Source organism: Pongo pygmaeus, chromosome 2 (assembly GCF_028885625.2).
Source record: "Pongo pygmaeus isolate AG05252 chromosome 2, NHGRI_mPonPyg2-v2.0_pri, whole genome shotgun sequence".
In the NCBI taxonomy this organism is placed as follows: Eukaryota; Metazoa; Chordata; class Mammalia; order Primates; family Hominidae; genus Pongo; species Pongo pygmaeus.
In genome coordinates, this window is record NC_085930.1 from 106579557 (window position 1) to 106600815 (window position 21259).

The 21259-nt window shown below is 39.2% G+C and overlaps 1 protein-coding gene across 4 annotated transcripts in view; it reads left to right on the forward strand.

Moving 5' to 3' along the window:
* The window catches only part of SETD2 (SET domain containing 2, histone lysine methyltransferase), a 146681-nt gene that overhangs the window by 103313 nt on the left and 22109 nt on the right, over positions 1–21259 (forward strand). For 3 of the 4 annotated variants that reach the window (XM_063661229.1, XM_054481903.2, XM_063661228.1), the window contains exons 15-17: positions 1795–2464; positions 13312–13446; positions 17210–17349. In XM_063661229.1, the coding sequence (XP_063517299.1) occupies positions 1795–2464; positions 13312–13446; positions 17210–17349 (945 nt within the window). Of the gene's footprint in view, positions 1–1794; positions 2465–13311; positions 13447–17209; positions 17350–18410; positions 18535–21259 lie in introns of all 4 variants that reach the window. The other variant, XR_010125597.1, reaches the window with a different exon arrangement.

A 21259-nucleotide genomic window follows, 5' to 3' on the forward strand; every position in this document is an offset into this window, starting at 1 on the left:
AAGAATACCAAAATTAGCCAGGCATGGTGATGCACCCCTGTAATCCCAGTTACTGGGGAGACTAAGGCAGGAGAAGCACTTGAACCCGGGAGGTGGAGGTTGCAGTGAGCCGATATCACACCATTGTGCACCAGTCTGGGTGACAAGAATGAGACAACCTCTCAAAAAAAAAAGAGGCCAGGCACAATGGCTCACAGCTGTAATCCCAGCACTTTGGGAGGTCGAAGCGGACGGATCATGAGGTCAGGAGATCGAGACCAACCTGGCAAACACTGTGAAACCCTGTCTCTACTAAAAATACCAAAAAAAAAAAAAAAAAAATTAGCCAGGCATGGTGGCGGGCGCCTATAGTCCCAGCTACTCTGGAGGCTGAGGCAGAAGAATGGCATGAACCCGGGGGTCGGAGCTTGCAGTGAGCGGAGATCGTGCCACTGCACTCCAGCCTGGGCAACAGAGTGAGACTCCATCTCAAAAAAAAAAAAAAAAAAAATTCCCCTATGCCCCTTTGTAGTCAGTCCCTTCCACATCCCTAACTCCTGGCAACTACTGATCTGCTTTCTGACCCTCTGGTTTTGTCTTCTCCATAATGTCAAAAAAGTGGTATATGGTATATAGCATTTGAATTTGCCTTCTTTCACTTGTCGTATTGCATTTTAGATTCATTCATGTATGTTATTGTGTGTCTCAATAGGTTTTTTTTTAATTGCTGAGTAGTCCATTGTATTCATGTACCATAGTTTATAAATTCATCATTTCAGAGACATTTGGCTATTGTGAATGTTGCTGCTATGTACAAGTCTTATGTGAATATTCTCCCTCTTTGTCTTTTTTTTTTTTTTTTTTTTGAGACAGTGTCTTGCCGTGTTGCCCAGGCTGGAGTGCAGTGGCGTAGTCTCAGCTCACTCCCACCTCTGCCTCCTGGGTTCAAGCGATTCTCCTGCCTCAGCCTCCTGAGTAGCTGGGATTACAGGCACACGCCACCAGGCCCAGCTAATTTTTGTATTTTTAGTAGAGATGGGGTTTCACCATGTTGGCCAGGCTGGTCTTGAACTCCTGACCTCAGGTGATCTGCCTGCCTCATCATGCCTGGCCTCTCCCTCATTTTTGAAAGTAAGTTTTTTTGGGGAAATAGTTTCTCTCAACATTCTGACTCTATTTGTTCTTCAGTTTTTTGGCTTCCTTTAACTGGTTTTGTGAGACGTGGTCTAATTTTCATCCTTTAATCAGGCTTTTCTCTTGGTCTGCTTTTAAGAGGTTCTCTTTGTATATGGCTTTCTACTGTATGTTTTTATGAGGATTTCTTTTTCTTTTCCCAGTTGGAATTCACTGGACTTTTGAATTTGAAGGTTATTTTTCAACTGTTTCTCTTCGTATCTAATCTCCTGCTTAACCATACTGTGGAATTTAGGGACAATAAATTGGATTGAATATTGGATTATTTCTTGGTTTATGACACTTATTTTGTTTTTTATTTTAATTTTAGAATTTGCGATTATAGAAATGTCCCCAGCTATAAAGAATAGGATGCTATATCTATCTTTAATCTTAAAATTCTAGAAACTAAGGATAGAGATGAAATTAGAGATGAAATTATTTTCATCTCTTTGTCAATTCCTTGGGATTCTGTTCTTTGTGCAAGACAAGCTGAGTAATTTTGAGTATAGTTTTAAACCAGTGCCAAATAGGGTTTGATGTGGTTAGTGGTTTAGTCATGAGTGACATAATACTTATTAGTGCTTTGATTATGTCTATGATTTAGGGAGAAACTTTTTGTGGTCCTTATTTTCTTTCTAGATATGATACACCAACTTCTAAAAAGAAAGTACGAATTAAAGACCGCAATAAACTTTCTACAGAGGAACGCCGGAAGTTGTTTGAGCAAGAGGTGGCTCAACGGGAGGCTCAGAAACAGCAGCAACAGATGCAGAACCTGGGAATGACATCACCACTACCCTATGACTCTCTTGGTTATAATGCCCCGCATCATCCCTTTGCTGGTTACCCACCAGGTTATCCCATGCAGGCTTATGTGGATCCCAGCAACCCTAATGCTGGAAAGGTGCTCCTGCCCACACCCAGCATGGACCCAGTGTGTTCTCCTGCTCCTTATGATCATGCTCAGCCCTTGGTGGGACATTCTACAGAACCCCTTTCTGCCCCTCCACCAGTACCAGTGGTGCCACATGTGGCAGCTCCTGTGGAAGTTTCCAGTTCCCAGTATGTGGCCCAGAGTGATGGTGTAGTACACCAAGACTCCAGTGTTGCTGTCTTGCCAGTGCCGGCCCCCGGCCCAGTTCAGGGACAGAATTATAGTGTCTGGGATTCAAACCAACAGTCTGTCAGTGTACAGCAGCAGTACTCTCCTGCACAGTCTCAAGCAACCATATATTATCAAGGACAGACATGTCCAACAGTCTATGGTGTGACATCACCTTATTCACAGACAACTCCACCAATTGTACAGGTAACTAATTCTGAAACTTCTCTTTTCTGCTTTATGGTCTGTTCATGGGATGTTAGTTAAATCTGGTACAGGGGAGGAAATCTTACCATGGACTACTTGTATATATTGATCAACTTTATATGTATTGGTTATCTGTTGTGTGAAATATTGCCAGAACTTGTCAGCTTAAGATAATAAGTAACTCAGAAGCAGCTTAGCAGGGTGGATCTCGCTCAGGGTTTTCCATGAAATTACAGTCAAGCTGTTAGCCATGGCTGCAGTCATCTGAAGGCTGAACTAGATATAGAGGATTCACTTTGCAACCTACTCACATTGTTGTTAGCAGGCCTCCATTTCTCCCAAGGGAGAACCCTTCATCATGGTAATATTTTTGTGTTTTCTAAAAATCATGGTCAGGCCAGGCGTGGTAGCTCACTCCTGTAATCCCAGCACTTTGGGAGGCCGAGGTGGACGGATCACCTGAAGTCAGGAGTTTGAGATCAGCTGGGCCAACATGGTGAAACCCCGTCTCTACTAAAAAAAATACAAAAAATTAGCCGGCCATGGTGGCTTATGCCTGTAATCCCAGCTACTTGGTAGGCTGAGGCAGGAGAATCACTTGAACCCGGGAGGCAGAGGTTGCAGTGAGCCAAGATAGCGTCACTGTACTCCAGCCTGGACAACAAGGCAAGATGCCATCTCAAAATAAATGAATAAATAAATAAATAAATGAAATCATGTTTTCTTTTTTTTTTTTTTTTTTTTTTTTTAGATTATACAAGGCTGAACTTTTTTTTTTTTTGAGACAGAGTCTCACTCTGTCGCCCAGGCTGGAGTGCAGTGACGCGATCTCGGCTCACTGCAAGCTCCGCCTCCCGGGTTCACGCCATTCTCCTGCCTCAGGCTCCCGAGTAGCTCAGACTACAGGTGCCCACCACCACGCCTGGCTAATTTTTTTGTATTTTTAGTAGAGACGGGGTTTCTCCGTGTTAGCCAGGATGGTCTCAATCTCCCGACCTCGTGATCCACCCACCTCGGCCTCCCAAAGTGCTGGGATTACTGACGTGAGCCACCGTGCCTGGCTGGCAGAACTTTTTTTTATTTTTTATTTTATTTTAAGAGATTAGGTCTTGCTCTGCCACCCAGGCTGGAGTACAGTGATGCGATCATAGCTCACTACAGCCTTAAACTCCTGGGCTCAAGTGATCTTCCCACCTCCCAAATAGCTGGGACTACAGGTGTGCATCACTGTACCCTGCTAATTTTTTTAAGAGATGGGGTCTCACTGTGTTGCCCAGGCTGGTCTTGAACTCCTGGCCTCAAGCAGTTCTCCTACCTTGACCCTCCCAAAGTGTTGAGATTACAGATGTGAGCCACTGCACCTGCCCAGCAGTACATTTAAAGCTTTAAAAAAAAAAATGTTCAAAGCATTATCATCACCACATTTCTGTCTCTCTCCCAGCACTCCTCATTACCCCTTAAAAATGAATTATTGTGGATGTTGAAGACTCCCAACATGTTTCCTGCACATAATACTTAGTATTAAACAGTAATTTTTACTTCTGTTCATATTTTCATAATGAAGCTGTATTAAAACATTTGTTAAAATGGCCATGACAAGGTATCCTGTTTTAATTACTAAAACCCTAACTGTATTAACTACTTTCATTTTTTATGATCCTTTAAAGCACGTTTTATGTATTTTATAGATTTGTCTTGACTTGAAGTTTTTTATCCTGTTTTCCTACTTAAAATGATTTTTCTTTTAAGATAGTAAGTCAGACTTTATTTAAGAGGAGCCAGTGAGGATAAGTATGAGGACCACTGTGATGGGATCTTGGAGTAGGGGAAAGAGATTTGACTCAATTCCTTAAAATGATTTGTAATCACTTTTTCAAATTATTTACTATTATACTATATGTGTGTGTGTACATATACATATACATACATAAATGTTTTAATGGGTATAATACCCTATTTGCTTATATAGTCATCCATTTTACTGGGGGTAGTCATTTAAATGGAAAGTTATTTTTCATAATTATAAATAGCATTCCATTAAACATGCTTATAGTTTTTTTTCTGCTTTTTGTTTGCTGTTTGGTTTAAAATAACTGTTGTTACAGAAGGCTAGTAAAAATATGGGCATTATTGGTCATCAGGTGTGAATTGTGTGTGTGTGTGTGTGTGTGTGTGTGTGTGTGTGTAGGGAGAGAGTATGTTTCATTCTGCCTCCTACAGAATGTTTTGGGTTTTGGTTTTGGTTTTGTTTTACTGTCAGTTTGACTTGGGTATGAGCCATATTCTTTCTTGGACCACGCCATTAGTTTTGAGTTTTTCCCTAAAAATATGTGTCAGGGATACAGTAAAAATGGTTTATGTCTATCCCCATTCCTATTCCTGAAATAGGTCCCATCTTAGTACTAGAGACTAAGCAACAGCAACAAAAGATATCCATTAAAGACTCCTCATTAAAGAGCTCACTGGTCATATGATTTTTCTTATATAATAAAATCCATTTATTCCTTCCCAATGAGAAAAAAAGATTCTCTTGGGTTTATTCATTAGCCCTAAGAGCCAAGCATCACAGTTTACTTCAGTCTGCCCCTATCAAGAAGTACTTACTGATTCCCTAATCTACTTTGTGTGTACTTAAGTAGTAGGTAAATGGGCTGTGGTGGTTCAACTATCCTTCTGTTCCCCACTGTGTGAGATTAGTTGATCAGATGATACTGGGCTTTGGGGGTGTTGAGAAACATAGAATATATTGCTAGTGTGTGTTTTGAGTCCTGGTTTATCATTTACTGTGCATCCTAGAAACAGGCATTAATATTCTTGAGTCTTCGTTTTCTCATCTATAAAATGAGCAGAATGCCTCAGGATGGTTTGATTTGCATTAAGATAAGGGATATTAATAATGATAGATTCAAAGCACCATATACCTTGATGGTTACTTACACAAATAGTTACCTTAATAGTATTGAGGGGAGATTATTGACATTAATGGGCTGTGAAATAACATCTGGTCATGTTCATCCATCTGTTGTCTAGCCCTAAAAATCTGACCTAGGAGCCTTGAAGTCTGTGTTGTTGAAACCCAGTGTTAACCATACAGCATGGCTACTCAGAGTTTGCAAGCTGCGATAACCTTGGTGGTGAAGTAATATGTAACATGATATAATATACATTTATGTCTGTGTATCTACATATTCAGTATCTTTAATATTTGGAGCAAATGTGTTATCAGAGGTGACTGATTTTTTTACACAACTGCATACTAAACATAAAAGCTCAATTTTAACAGAGGTCATATAATTTGTAGTGGTCTTGTGACACTAATAAGTGACTTACTCTCACAAAGTTATACAAAATTACATCGCAAGAGTTTGAGTGCTTAGACTATAATTTTTCATTTTAGGTTGGTGCAAAAGTAGTCATGGCTTTTGCTGTTAAAAATGGCAAAAACTACTTTTGCACTGACATAGTATAAAGTGAAGTGTGATCCAGATATAAAGTAATAATGATTTTTTATTATTCTAGAAGTGGTAACAGAAAAATTGTATTTTTTCCTCTATAACCTATTGGACCTTCTCACATTTCTTCTGTTAATTCCCATTAGAAACCACATTTTAGGCCAGGCCCATGCCTCCTGTAATCCCAGCACTTTTGGAGGCCGAGGTGGGCAGATCACCTGAAGTCAGGAGTTCGAGACCAGTCTGGCCAATATGGTGAAACCCCATCTCTACAAAAATACAAAAATTAGCTGGGCATGATGGCGGGTGCCTGTAATCCCAGCCACTGAGGAGGCTGAGGCAGGAGAATCATTTGAACCCAGGAGGTGGAGGTTGCAGTGAGCCAAGATTGCGCCGTTGCACTCTAGCCTGGGAGACAGAGTGAGATTCTGTCTCAAAAAAAAAAAAAAAAAAAAAAAGGTCACATTTTAAAGATACTTCTAGTGGGTATATATCTGAGAAACTAGTATTTGTGTAACAATTTTTTTTAATTTTTGGAGACAGTCTGGCTTTATCACCCAGGCTAGAGTGCAGTGGCGCAATCTCGGCTCATTGCAACCTCTGCCTCCCAGGTTCAAGAAATTCTCCTGCCTCAGCCTCACTAGTAGCTGGGATTACAGGCGTGCACCACCATTCCTAGATAATTTTTTGTATTTTTAGTAGAGACAGGGTTTTGCCATGTTGGTCAGGCTAGTCTCGAACTCCTGACCTTAGGTGATCCACCTGCCTCGGCCTCCCAAAGTGCTGGGATTACAGGCTTGAACCACCATGCCTGGCCACATTTGTGTAATTTTAAGTCATTTGAATGAGCGGGCTCTTTAAATGTTATATAGGTTTTTCAGCCGGGCGTGGTGGCTCACATCTGTAATCCCAGCACTTTGAGAGGCTGAAGCAGGAAGATCACTTGAATCCAGGAGTTTGAAACCAGCTTGGGCAACATAGTGAGGCCCTGTCTCTACAAAAAGTAAACAAAATTAGCTGAGTGTGGTGGCACATGCCTGTGGTCCCAGCTATTTGGGAGAGCTGAAGTGGGAAGATTGCTTAAATCCAGGAGGTTGAGGCTGCAGTAAGCCGAGATTGTGCCACCGCACTCCAGCCTGGGTACAAAAAAACGAACATTCATGTTTTTCTGTGATACAGAAAAAACAAAAATCTCATATAGGTTTTTCCTTAGCAAATAGATAAGTCACATGATATATGTACATGTCTCACAAACGTGTATATCTTCTGCATTATTCCAGTCAAACTGCAAATCACTTTCCCTTCTTGGTTTGTAGAAACCAAATTAATACAGTTAAAAGCCTAGAAGTCTTTTTTAAAAAACATAAGTAGATACTGCTGTTGTTATCTCCCAGCCAACATTTGGAAGTGGTCTTCTAAACCACAGCTTTGTTCCATATGAATCAAATATTAGTGTCTGCATAATGAGCCTTACTTAAACATCCGATCTTGTCAGAAAAATTCTTAATGAACATATTGTCACTGATGGCCAAAGAAATTTTGTCCTCCAAAATATTAGCAGTTTTCTATTGTACATTTGGATGATTGACTTCCTGGTCACTCTAGAAATAACATGTTTTACCCTGGTGATTTTTTTTTTTTTTTTCAAAATTAGAAGTCGAACTAGCTTTTTTATTGTTTTATAAAATCAATATCAGAATATTAAATGTTCACACTCAAAATATGTTAGGTAATTATGAAACCCATTCTAGTCCAAATAAGTGAAGATACCAGTAGTACGAAATGAAGTCAGAGAAGTTACAATAGGGTCTTAGGAGGAGCTTTAAGAGGATTTTTTGTTGTTAGACTGAGTAATGTGGAAATCCACTGGAGCAGTTAGAATTGAATAGCATGATCTGACATATTTTGAGAGGATCACTGGCTGCTCTGGGTAAAAGAGATTGCAGGAGTCAAGGGCAAAAGTAGGAGACTGGCCAGGCATGGTGGCTCATGCCTGTAATCTAAGCACTTTGGGAGGCTGAGGTGGGAGGATCACTTGAGCCTAGTAGTTTGAGATCAGCTTGGTTAACATGGCGAGACCTCATCTTTACAAAAAATACAAAAATTAGTTGGATGTGGTGGCATGATCCTGTAGTCCCAGCTACTCGGGAGGCTGAGGCAGCAGGATCATCTGAGCCCAGGAGGTCAAGGCTGCTGTAAGCCTTGATGGCACCACTGCATTCCAGCCTGGGTAACAGAGTGGGACCTTGTCTCAGAAAAAAATGTAGGGAGACAAATAATGGTCATGGCAAGAGAATATGGTCACTTGCATGTGGTATGAGTAGAGGGATAAGAAAATAGGCCAGGTGCAGTGGCTCACATCTATAATCCCAGCACTTTGGGAAGCCGAAGTGTGGGGATCACTTGAGGTCAGGAGTTCAAGACCAGCCTGGCCAACATGGTGAAACCTCGTCTCTACTAAAAATACAAAAAAATTGGCTGGGCTTGGTGGCGCACGCCTGTAATCCCAGCTACTCAGGAGGCTGAGGCAGGAGAATTGCTTGAACCCAGGCAGCAGAGGTTACAAGGAGCTGAGATTGCGCCACTGCACTTCAGCCTGGGTGACAGAGTGAGACTCTGTCTCAAAAAAAAGAGAGGAAATGTATACACGTTGAGTATCCCTTATCTGTAATGCTTGGGACCTGAAGTGTTTTGTATTTCGGATTTTTTTCGGATTTGGGAATATTTACATTATATATACTTAGTGGTTGAGCATCCCTAAGCCAAAATCCAAAATATTCCAGCGAGTATTTCCTTCGAGCACCATGTGGACGCTCAAAAAGTTTCATATTTTATAGCATTTGGGATTTCTGATTAGGGAAATCAGAAATGTTTATGCTCAGCCTGTACATAAATACAATCATGTGCCATGCAATGGCGTTTTGGTCAACAACAGATGGCATTTATGACAGTGATCCTCGTAAGATTATTATGGAGGTGAAAAATTCTTCTGGCCTTCTGACATCTTGATGATCCTGACTCTGTGTAAGCCTAGGCTAGTGTGTTTGTTTATGTCTTAGTTTTTGTTTTTTTATGTTGATACATAATAGGTGTACATATTTTCAGGGTACATGTGATAATTTAATATATTCATATAATTTTTAAAAATCAGTGTATTGAGATATCCATCACCATAAATATTTGTCTTTTCTTTATGTTAGAAACATTCAATTATTCTCTTCTAGCGATTTTGAAATATATGATAAGATTATTCTAAAGTATAGATTCTAAAGTATAGATACCTTACTGATCTATCAAATACTTGGTCATGTTTCCTCTATCAAACTGTATGTTTTTCCCATATATATATATGTTTATATATATAAGAAACATAAGTTTATATATATAAGAAAAACGTATAAATATATGTAAAAATATATAAACTCATAGAATAAGTTTATATTATATAATAATATAAACTCATAGAATAAGTTTATATTATATAATAGATAATATAAACTCATAGAATAAGTTTATATTATATAATAGATAATATAAACTCATAGAATAAGTTTATATTATATAATAGATAATATAAACTCATAGAATAAGTTTATATTATATAGTAGATAATATAAACTCATAGAATAAGTTTATATTATATAATAGATAATATAAACTCATAGAATGTTTATATTATATAATAGATAATATAAACTCAGAATAACTTTATATATAATATATAAACTCATAGAATAAGTTTATATATAATATATAAACTCATAGAATAAGTTTATATATATAATATATAATATAAACTCAGAATAAGTGTATATATATAACAGAAACTCAGAATAAGTGTATATATATAACAGAAACTCATAGAATAAGTGTATATATATAACAGAAACTCATAGAATAAGTGTATATATATAACAGAAACTCATAGAATAAGTGTATATATATAACAGAAACTCATAGAATAAGTGTATATATATAACAGAAACTCATAGAATAAGTGTATATATATAATAGAAACTCAGAATAAGTGTATGTATATAATAGAAACTCATAGAATAAGTGTATGTATATAATAGAAACTCATAGAATAAGTGTATATATAATAGAAACTCATAGAATAAGTGTATATATAATAGAAACTCATAGAATAAGTGTATATATATAATAGAAACTCATAGAATAAGTGTATATATATAATAGAAACTCATAGAATAAGTGTATATATATAATAGAAACTCATAGAATGAGTGTATATATATAATAGAAACTCATAGAATGAGTGTATATATATAATAGAAACTCATAGAATGAGTGTATATATATAATAGAAACTCATAGAGTAAGTTTATATATAGGCCGGGCGCGATGGCTCACGCCTGTAATCCCAGCACTTTGGGAGGCTAAGGCGGGCGGATCACAAGGTCAGGAGATCGAGGCCATCCTGGCTAACAAGGTGAAACCCCATCTCTACTAAAAATACAAAAAGTTAGCCAGGTGTGGTGGTGGGCACCTGTAGTCCCAGCTACTCGGGAGCCTGAGGCAGGAGAATGGCATGAACCCAGGAGGCAGAGCTTGCACTGAGCCGAGATCGCGCCACTGCACTCCAGCCTGGGCGACAGAGCCAGACTCTGTCTCAAAAAAAAAAAAAAAAAAAAGAAGTTTATATATATAAGAATACATATATATATATTTAGAAAACTTATATATTCTATAAAAAACTTACAGAATAAGAATAAGGATATAAAGAAAATATTTGGCCCAGTGTGTTATGTCACATCTGTAATCCCAACAGTCTGGGAGGCCAAGGCAGGAGAATCACTTGAACACAAGAGTTCAAGACTAGCCTAGACAACATAGCGAAACCCTGTGTCTACAAATTTGTTTTTAATTAGCTGGGTGTGGTGGCACATACTTGGGAGGCTGAGATGGGAGGATTGCTTCAGTCCAGGAGTTCAAGGCTATAGTAAGCTATGATCACACTACTGCATTCCAGCCTGGGTGACAGAATGAGACTCTTTTTTAAAAAAAAATAGGCCAGGCGCGGTGGCTCACACCTGTAATCCCAGCACTTTGGGAGGCCGAGGTGGGCAGATCACAAGGTCAGGAGATGGAGACCATCCTGGCCAACATGATGAAACCCCGTCTCTGCTAAAATAAAAAAAATTAGCTGGGCGTGGTGGCACGCACCTGTAGTCCCAGGTACTCGAGAGGCTGAGGCAGGAGAATCACTTGAACCCGGGAGTTGGAGGTTGCAGTGAGCCCAGATCGCACCACTGCTCTCCAGCCTGGCGAGGAGAAGGGAGGAGGGTTGTTTATACAGCTGTGGAATGTGTTTGTATTTTAAGATAAATGTTATAAAAAGTTAAAAAGTTGAAAAAATTTAAGTTTATAAAGTAAAAAAGTTATAGTAAGTTACAGTTAATTTATTAAAGAAAAATGTTTTATAAATAAACTTAGTGTAGCCCAAGTGTTTATAGTCTCAGTAGTGTACAGTAATGTCCTAGGCCTTCATATTCACTCACTCACCACTCACTTACTCAAAGCAACTTCCAGTCCTGCAAGCTTTGTTTATGGTTAGTTCCCTATACAGGTGTACCATTTAATTTTTTTTTTTTTGAGATGGCATCTTGCTCTGTTGCGCAGGCTGGAGTGCAGTGGCGCCATCTCGGTTCACTGCAACCTCCACCTCCTGGGTTCAAGCGATTCTCCTGCCTCAGCCTCCTGAGTGGCTGGGACTACAGGTGCATGCCACCACACCTGGCTAATTTTTTGTATTTTTAGTAGAGATGGGATTTCACCATGTTAGCCAGGCTGGTCTCTATCTCCTGACTTCGTGATCCGCCCACTTTGGCCTCCCAAAGTGGTGGGGTTACAGGCATGAGCCACTGTGCCTGGCCTAAAAAATTTTTATACTGTATTTTTAGTGTCCCTTTTCCATGTTTAGATACACAGATACTGTTATGTTATAGTTGCTTACAAGTCTTTATTACAGAAACATGCTGTACAGGTTTGTAGCCTAGGAACAACAGACTATACCATATAGCCTAGGTATCTAATAGATTTGCGAAGTACACTGTGTGATGTGTAAGTACCTCATACACTTAGTAGGTTTGTGAAAGTACGTTATATGATGTTACCACAACAATGAAATCTCCTAACAATGCATTTCTCAGAATTTACCCCCCTTGTTAAGCAATACATGACTGTACATTTTCCTCTCAGGCTTTGTGATACTATTCTGATGATAATTCTGCCTTAACAATTAATGTTTTTCAGTCTGGTGTATTATCCAAGTAGATTAAGCTGATCCAGAATACCAAATTAAGTATTCTTTTCCTTTTTCCTGTGTCCTGTCAGTAATTATTCGTTCAGAAACCTGCTAGGTAGCTGCATTGCCTATTCAGACTACTTGAGTTTTTACTGGTATCATTTGGAATTATATTTTGTATTTTGAGTACTTACCATTTAATGTTTCTGTAATCATTTTACCTGCTAGAATCTCAGTCCATAGGCTCAAAATCTCTCCTTAAGCACAGGATACATGTCTATTCAATTCCTTAACAGTCACCACCTCTTAGGACAGCAAGGCTACTTTTCAGTCTTCTTATCACTTCTTCTTCTTTAAGCAGATTTTCTATGCTTGAGAAATAATTACAGAGTAGGTTTAAGCCCTAGCATAGCACTTATTTCTTATGAAACTCCAGGCATGGGCAGTACCTGGTTTTGATGGTGGTCAGCACTAAATGAGATAATGTATGTTAAGGGGCTTCTTGCATCATAGAGCACTGTATAAGTTGGTGTGTTGTGAGAATTTCAGATGCATTGATTTTGCTGTCTTTCTGCCAAGGGGTTTTATCATAGAAGACTACAAAAAGCTAAAACAAAAGGTAGCTTAAAATTTGATAATCTTATTTACTATGATTCACACCCTTTGACCTTTTCTGATCCAAACAACCTGTTATTACAAGTTGGTAGCAAAAGGCTTCCTGAAAAGAGCAGCGTGGCATTGTTTCTTGATATCCCAGGAGCAGCACTTCATTGGTTTTTGCTTATAGAAATTGTCCACCTGTTTAGTTTTCAATGTCATTCCAATGTCATTGAAAGCTAAACAGTTGGAGAATTTCTGTGACCAAAAAAAAAAAAAGAAGGTTTTTATTTTCTTATGATAAAGTAAAATCAAAGTGGGTAAATGAATAGGGAATTAGTAAAAAAAAAAAAAAAAGAAACCTTGGGGTTTGAAACAAAAAATTGTTTTGCACATTTACGTCCAAATATATAAACAAAAAATTTAAAAATGTTATGGGTATATCTTTAAGATTGTGCCAACTTGGAAGTCAGTCTGTTTATTAAAGTGACAAAAGCTTAAATTATTGATTTCTTCATTTTATCTTTTAGAGTTATGCCCAGCCAAGTCTTCAGTATATCCAGGGGCAACAGATTTTCACAGCTCATCCACAAGGAGTGGTGGTACAGCCAGCCGCAGCAGTGACTACAATAGTTGCACCAGGGCAGCCTCAGCCCTTGCAGCCAGTAAGAAATATTTCAGTTGTTAAAACTCATTGGCTGTCTACTTTGTCTTTAAAAGGTTTTCTTTTTGGTTTGGTTTTGTTTTGGGTTTTCTTTTTGGGTTTTTTTTCACGTGTTCTTTGTTTATTTATTTTTATTTTTTTAATTTTTTTTGAGACAGAGTCTCGCTCTGTCACCCAGGCTGGAGTGCAGCGGCACAATCTTGGCTCACTGCAACCTCCACCTCCTCCTGGGTTAGAGCGATTCTCCTGCCTCAGCCACCTGAGTAGGTGGGATTACAGGTGTGTGCCACCACGCCCGGCTAATTTTGTATTTTTAGTAGAGACGGAGTTTCCGCATGTTGACCAGGCTGGTCTTGACCTCATGACTTCAGGTGATCCACCCGCCTCGGCCTCCCAAAGTGCTGGGATTATAGGCATGAGCCACCACACCCGGCCCGTTTTTAAATTTGTGTAGCCACCAAATTCACCTGAGCCACCCTGAGGGCGTGAACTCAACCATTTTGTAAAAAAAAAATTTTTTTAATTCTGTGGAATTTATAGTTCCGTTAATACATATTTTGCTCCGCACCTGTAGTCCCAGCTACTCAGGAGGCTGAGACAGGAGAATGGCGTGAACCTGGGAGGCGGAGCTTGCAGTGAGCTGAGATCGCGCCACTGCACTCCAGCCCAGGTGACAGAGCAAGACTCCATCTCAAAAAAAAAAAAAAATGCTCCTAGGATCCTTTTTATTTGTTGTTTACCCTGACCTTGTATTTTTATATTTTACTATGAATTTTTGAAGTAATAATTTTATTTTTTTACTTTTTTTTTTTTTTGACTCTGTCACCTAGGCTGGAGTGCAGTGACACGATCTTGGCTCACTGCAACCTCTGCTTCCTGGGTTCGAGTGATTCTCCTGCCTCAGCCTCCTGAGTAGCTGGGACTACAGGTGTGCATCACTGCGCCCAGCTAATTTTTGTTTTTTTTTTTTTTTTTAAGAGATGGAGTCTTGCTCTGTCGCCCAGGCTGGAGTGCAGTGGCACGATCTTGGCTCACTGCAAGCTCCGCCTCCTGGGTTCTTGCTATTCTCCGGCCTCAGCCTCCTGAGTAGCTGGGACTACAGGCACCCGCCACCACGCCTGGCTAATTTTTGTATTTTTAGTAGAGGCGGAGTTTCACTGTGTTAGCCAAGATGGTCTCAATCTCCTGAGGTCGTGATCTACCCACCTTGGCCTCCCAAAGTTCTGGGATTACAGGCGTGAGCCACTGTGCCCGACCTTAATTTTTGTATTTTTGGATACAGGGTTTCACCATGTTGGCCAGACTGGTCTCCAACTCCTGACCTCATGATCCGCCCACTTTGGCCTCCCAAAGTGTTGGGATTACAGGCGTGAGCCACCGCACCTGGCCGAAGTAATAATTTCCTAGACCAGCTATCTATTAGTATTTACCATGTACAGGTTGAGTATCCCTTATCTGAGCTTCAGGGGGCCAGAAGTATTTCACATTTCAGAATTTTATGGATTCTGGAATACCTGCATTATAATTACCACTTGAGCATCTCTAATTTGAAAATCTGTAACTTAAAATATTCCAATAAGCATTTCCTTTGAACATGGCCTTTGAGTGTCATGTCAGCACTCAAAATGTTTTGTATTTTTGTATTAGGGCTGCTTAACCTGTACTGGAATATGACACTGTACTAGTCACCATGGACTAGGCTTGTAGAATTGTGTGATATACTTCACTATACATGTTGTACAATGTTTAAAAAAAGTTTTTTATATGATGTTTAATATTAAGATAAGCTTTTGGTATTCTGCAACATATATAGGAGGATATGGTGAAATCTCAAAGTGTTGTTGTTTTTGGATAAAGTGGAAAATAAGAGGTTGGCATGGGAAACAATTGAAAAAACTAAACGGAATAGCATGGTCAAATCAGCACTTTAGAACACTTACAGTTCTGGAGAAAGCTCTTGCAGCAATCCAGCAATTGATGGTGACTTTAGACAGGACAGTTAGTGAAGATGGACTAAAAATACTATATGTGAAATAACAGGATAATAAGATAATGTGTACTTAGAGCAGATGTTTGAGTGGTTGTTATGAGTTGAGCCCTTCTAGGCTTTTTTTTTTTTTTTTTTGTGATGAAGTCTTGCTTTGTTGCCCAACCTGGAGTACAGTGGTTTGATCTCGGCTCACTGCAACCTCCGCCTCCCAGGTTCAAGCAATTCTCCTGCCTCAGCCTCCTGAGTAGCTGGGTTTACAAGTGCACACCACCATACCCGGCTAATACTTTTGTATTTTTAGTAGAGACAGGGTTTCACTATGTTGGCCAGGCTGGTCTCAAACTCCTGACCTCGTGATCCACCTGCCTCAGCCTCCCAAAGTGCTGGGATTACAGACGTGAGCCACTGTGCCCGGCCGACTAGGCATTTTTAATACAAACATAAATAAGTTTCCATTTGTATTCTTAAAAGCTGATCTTTCAAATAAGAGAGAGATGATGGTCACAAGAGAAAGATGGTGACTACACTAAAAATAGAGTTTTGTGTTGGGAATAAGTACTGAATGGTTTGGAATATATTTTTTTTCTTTTTTGCCTTAAACTATTAAGAGATAAATGATTTGGAATATTAAGTGACACAGAAGCTTGGGGAAAAGAGGTCACTTTATAAGCTAAAGGATAGGGTAATGGAGGAATTGAAACTTAAGCTGGGGCAGAAAACCCCAGCTGGGTGAAATAAGAGATAAAAAAGAGTATACACAAAGCAAGAATGCTCAAAGACCTGTGTTTGCTTAAAAGTGAACACATTTTATCTGAGCCTGGGGTCTTCAGGTTCCTCTTAAACTGTGCAAGCAAAGGTAAAGTTAAAAAATGTATTCTTCATTAATAGGCTTGAAAGAAGGAACAAGTATATATCCTTGTGGTGATTACTAGTCTGCTAGGGCTGCCGTAACAAAATACCACAGACTGAGTGGATTAAATAACAGAAATTTTCTCACAGTTCTTGAGGCTGGAAGTCCAAGATCAAGGTGTCAGCAGTGTTGGTTTCTCCTGAGGCCTCTCTCCTTGGCTTGCGAATGGCTGCCTTTTTGCTGTATATACCTTTTCTCTGCGAGCGTCCTCTGGTGTCAGTTCTCTTTTAACAAGGACACCATCCTATTAGATAAAAACTCCTCATTCTTATGACTTCATTAATCTTAATTAGCTCTTTACAGGCCCTGTGTCCCAGTAACAGTCACAGCAGGATTAGAGCTTCAACATATATGTTTTGGGGAAACAAAAATCAGTCCATAAGTGATTATGAGGTTTTTATGTTTTTCAGAATGTGGCACTAATATTTTATAGTTTTGAGGTTTCAAGTACGGAAAAAATATAATGGATAAATGTTAACATTCTGTCATATTTGCTTGGGGTTTTTTGGTTTTTCTTTTTTTTTTTTTTAAAGATAAAGATATTTCTGGAGCCCATTTAGTTAATTGGTATCCTGCAATTGATATGCCTTAGAATTGGTGTTTTAAAGTTGAAAAATGCTGCTCTATATGATAAACTATATGGTATCTTGGATGGTAAACTTAGAGCCAACTGTCAATTTTCTGATAGCTCTGTAAAGCTCTTTATATATACTGTCCCTTATTTCCCAGACTCTACCTTTCCTTTATCCTTTTTTTAAGAGGAGGTAGATGTACATTTTTACATATTTAAGTGGGCTATTTTGTCCTATTCAGCCAGATTAAGAGAGATATCACTGATCAAAAATGTGTGTGTTTTCTTTGTAGTCTGAAATGGTTGTGACAAATAATCTCTTGGATCTGCCGCCCCCCTCTCCTCCCAAACCAAAAACCATTGTCTTACCTCCCAACTGGAAGACAGCCCGAGATCCAGAAGGGAAGATTTATTACTACCATGTGATCACAAGGTAAGAGGAGCTGTGTGGGCATTCCCATGTCTGCTTTTACTTAATCAAAGAAGTTGCCACTATAAGGGGAGTTTTACAGTTGTAAACTTCTTGTCATTAGCTTTTCACTGTGCTTGAAGGCTGCTGGATTTCCAGAATCACATCTTAAATGTATTTTAGACCTTAGACTTTGGTTCTTTTTGTATTTGTTTTGGTGTATTTTTATTTTTTGTCACCCAGGCTGGAGTACAGTGGTGTGATCTCAACTCACTGCAGCCTTCTGCTCCCATGTTCAAGTGATTCTCATGCCTTAGCCTCCCCAGTAGCAGGGATTACAGGCATGTACCACAATGCCTGGCTAATTTTTGTGTTTTTAGTGGAGACGGGGTTTCACCATGTATGTTGGTCAGGCTGGTCTCGAACTCCTGACCTCAGGTGATCTGCCCCACCTGCCTTGGCCTCCCAAAGTGCTGGGATTGAGCCCCTGCACCCGGCAGTTTTGGTGTATTTTTAATCCGCAAGACTCTTGGAGAAAGCTAAGGAGATTTTTTAAATGTTAATTCATCTAATATTGTTTAAGTATCAGGGGTCATAGACAGATCTTTTCTGTAAAAGGCCAGAAAATAAATATTTTAGGTTTTACCAGCCAAGCAGTCTATATCATAGCTACTCAACTCCGCTGTTCAGTTTTTTTTACTGACAGCACTTCTCTATTTCCAAATTAAATAGCTAGATTGTTTATCCTTGACACACATTATTTATGCTTACTGTAGAAAGCAAATATAGTAGAAAAGTACTAAAAAGGAAGTATAATTCCTGGAACTGCCACTACTCAGAGATAACTCATTTAATGTTTTTAAAAATACCTTTTAGACAGATAGCTTTATGTGGGTATATGTTCTTTGTGTGTGTGTGTCTCTGTGTGTGTGTGTATACACTCATCTATATAATCTTACGTAAATTGTTAAGATACATGTTTTTGTAGTCTGCTTTATTTACTAATCTATTTTATAGAGCTTTATCAATTAACATAGAACTATGGAATTTTTTCTTTAAAAAATTTTTTTTTCTTTTTTTTGTAGAGACAGAGTCTTGCTTTGTTGCCCAGACTGATCTTCACGAACTCCTGGCTTCAAGCGATCCTCCCACCTAAGCCTCCCAAAATGCTGGGATGACAGGCGTGAGGCACCACACCCAGCTACAACTGTTAGTTTTAGTAATTGTTTATACTTTGCTGCAGGGCTGGCAAACTATGCCCACAGGCCACTTGTTTTGGCAAATAAAGTTTTATTGGAGCACAACCATGCACATTTGCTTACAAATTGTCTATGGTTGCTTTCACACTACAATGACAGAGTAGTTGTGATAGAAACCATTTGGCCCACAGGTCAAAATATTTATCATCTAATCATTTACAGAGAAAGTTTGCCAACCCCTGCTCTATTGTATAGCTATATCAAATTGTATTTAACTCACTCTGATTGATAGGTCTTCACTATTTTATATCTAACTATAACCTTGGGCATCCTTAGGGACACTAATCTTACTACTTCTTCAAGAGAGTACTTAGAAGTGGAATTGTTGGGCAAAACAGGTACACATTTTAAATTGAGAAATATTGTCAGCTTACCATTAAACAATAGTTTGTATCAATTTGGACTCTCACAAAAAAAAGTGTGTATAAGTTCCTTTTAGCCATGTACAGCAGCTCATGCCTATAATCCTAATGCTTTGGGAGGCTGGGGCAGGAGGATCGCTTGAGCCCAGGAGTTTGAGACCAGCTTAGGCACCATGGTGAAACCCCATCTCTACGAAAAATACAAAATTAGCTTGGCATGGTGGTGTGCACCTGTAGTCACAACTAGTTGGGAGGCTGAGGCAAGAGGATCACTTGAGACAGGAGGTCAGATCTGTAGTGAGCCATGATTGTGCCACTGCATTCCGGCCTGGGTGACAGAGCAAGACCTTGTCTCCAAAAAAAAAAAAAAAAAAAAATCCTTTTCCCTCATGTTATCTCTTTTAACCTTGCGAGTCTAACAGGTGGGAAATATTTTTATTTTCAGTTATTTTACTATTGAGATGGGATGTCTTCATTCGATTGTTGGTTATTTGTATCTTTTGTGAGTTACTTGTGTGGGCCATCTACCCATTTTCTGTCCAGTGTTAGATTTCTTTATCAAGAGTTTTGTTTCTGATATCTTGTGACATGAAGGAGTTTAAAATTTTCATATATTTTCCCTTTCTGCTTAGAAGGGCCTTCCTTATTCGCATTAAAATGCTTCTATAGGCTGGGTGCAGTGGCTCACACCTGTAATCCCAGCACTTTGGGAGGCCAAGACGGGCAGATCACCTGATTTCAGGAGTTCAAGACCAGCCTGGCTAACATGATGAAACCCCGTCTCTACTCCAGATACAAAAATTAGTTGGGCTTGGTGGCAGGTGCCTGTAATCCTTGCTACTTGGGAAGCCGAGAGGCAGGAGAATTACTTGAACCCTGGAGGCAGAGGTTGCAGTTAGCCGAGATCGTGCTACTGCACTCCAGCCTGGGTGACAGAGTGAGACTCTGTCTCAAAAAACAAAAAGGCTTTTATAAAATGAGTCCTCATTATGTCGCTAATTGAATGTGTAATGATTTTAAAAACCATGTGTGGTTTAACCAGAACTTTTTTTTTTTTTTGAGACAGAGTTTTCACTCTTGTTGCCCACGCTGGAGTGCAGTGGCATGATCTCGGCTCACTGCAACCTCTGCCTCCAGGGTTCAAGTAATTCTCCTGCCTCTCAGCTTCCTGAGTAGCAGGGATTACAGGCACCTGCCACCATGCCCAACTAATTTTTTTTTTTTTTTGTATTTTCAGTAGAGACAGGGTTTAACCGTGTTGGCCAGGCTGGTCTCAAACTCCTGACCTCAGGTGATCCACCGGCCTTGGCCTCCCAAAGTGCTGGGATTACAGATGTGAGCCACCACACCTGGCCAAAACTTTGTTTTTTTAACACCAAAACAAATTTTAAATATTCTATCAATCTTCCAAAAATAAAAAAAGTTTGGGCCGGACATGGTGGCTCACGCCTATAGTCCCAGCACTTTGGGAGGCTGAGGTGGGCGGATCATGAGGTCAGGAGTTTGAAACCAGCCTGATCAACATGGTGAAACCTTGCCTCTACTAAAAATACAAAAATTAGCTGGGCGTGGTGGCGCACACCTGTAATCCCAGCTACTCAGGCGGCTGAGGCAGGAGAATCACTTGAACCCGGGAGGCAGAGGTTGCAGTGAGCTGAGATCATGCCATTGCACTCCAGCCTGGGTGACAGAGCGAGACTCCATATCAGAATCAAAAAAAAAAAAGTTTGTATTTCTTATTTATATGTGTACCTTTCCCATCTTTTCTAGGTTTTCTTTATCTGGTAGCTAAGAACAGACATGTATATATTTGTTCAGTTTCTATAATAACACCCTTAGCTGCTTGTGGTTCTTTTATTATGGTAGAAATCTTGAGCCTTTTAAAATAAATGAATTCCATAGGTCAGAGGTAAGCCTATTTTTACAATAATCTATGTATGTATATACACTGATTTATATCAAGTGTCTTTAATGTTGTTATGTTGTTGACTAAAGATTGATGTGGTGGTAAAGCAGAAGACTGTAGTGACAAGATTGACCTGCCAGATTTGTTAGATCCTTCGAGGCTTTTGACATTTTAAGTCACTGTCCTCATAACATTCTCTGTTACAGCTGGCTTCAGACTCCTGAACGTGAATATCCTTACTTCCACTTTTTATCCTACAGATCTTTTTTAAAAAAGAAAAATCTTTGCTTGCTTATTTTCAAAATGACTGTAAACATTTAAAGGGTTAACATGACTGAAACCTTTTTGCAGTCAGTCGAGAATATTTTTAGCAGAGGGTACAAGTTTTTGTTTTCTGTTTGTTTGTT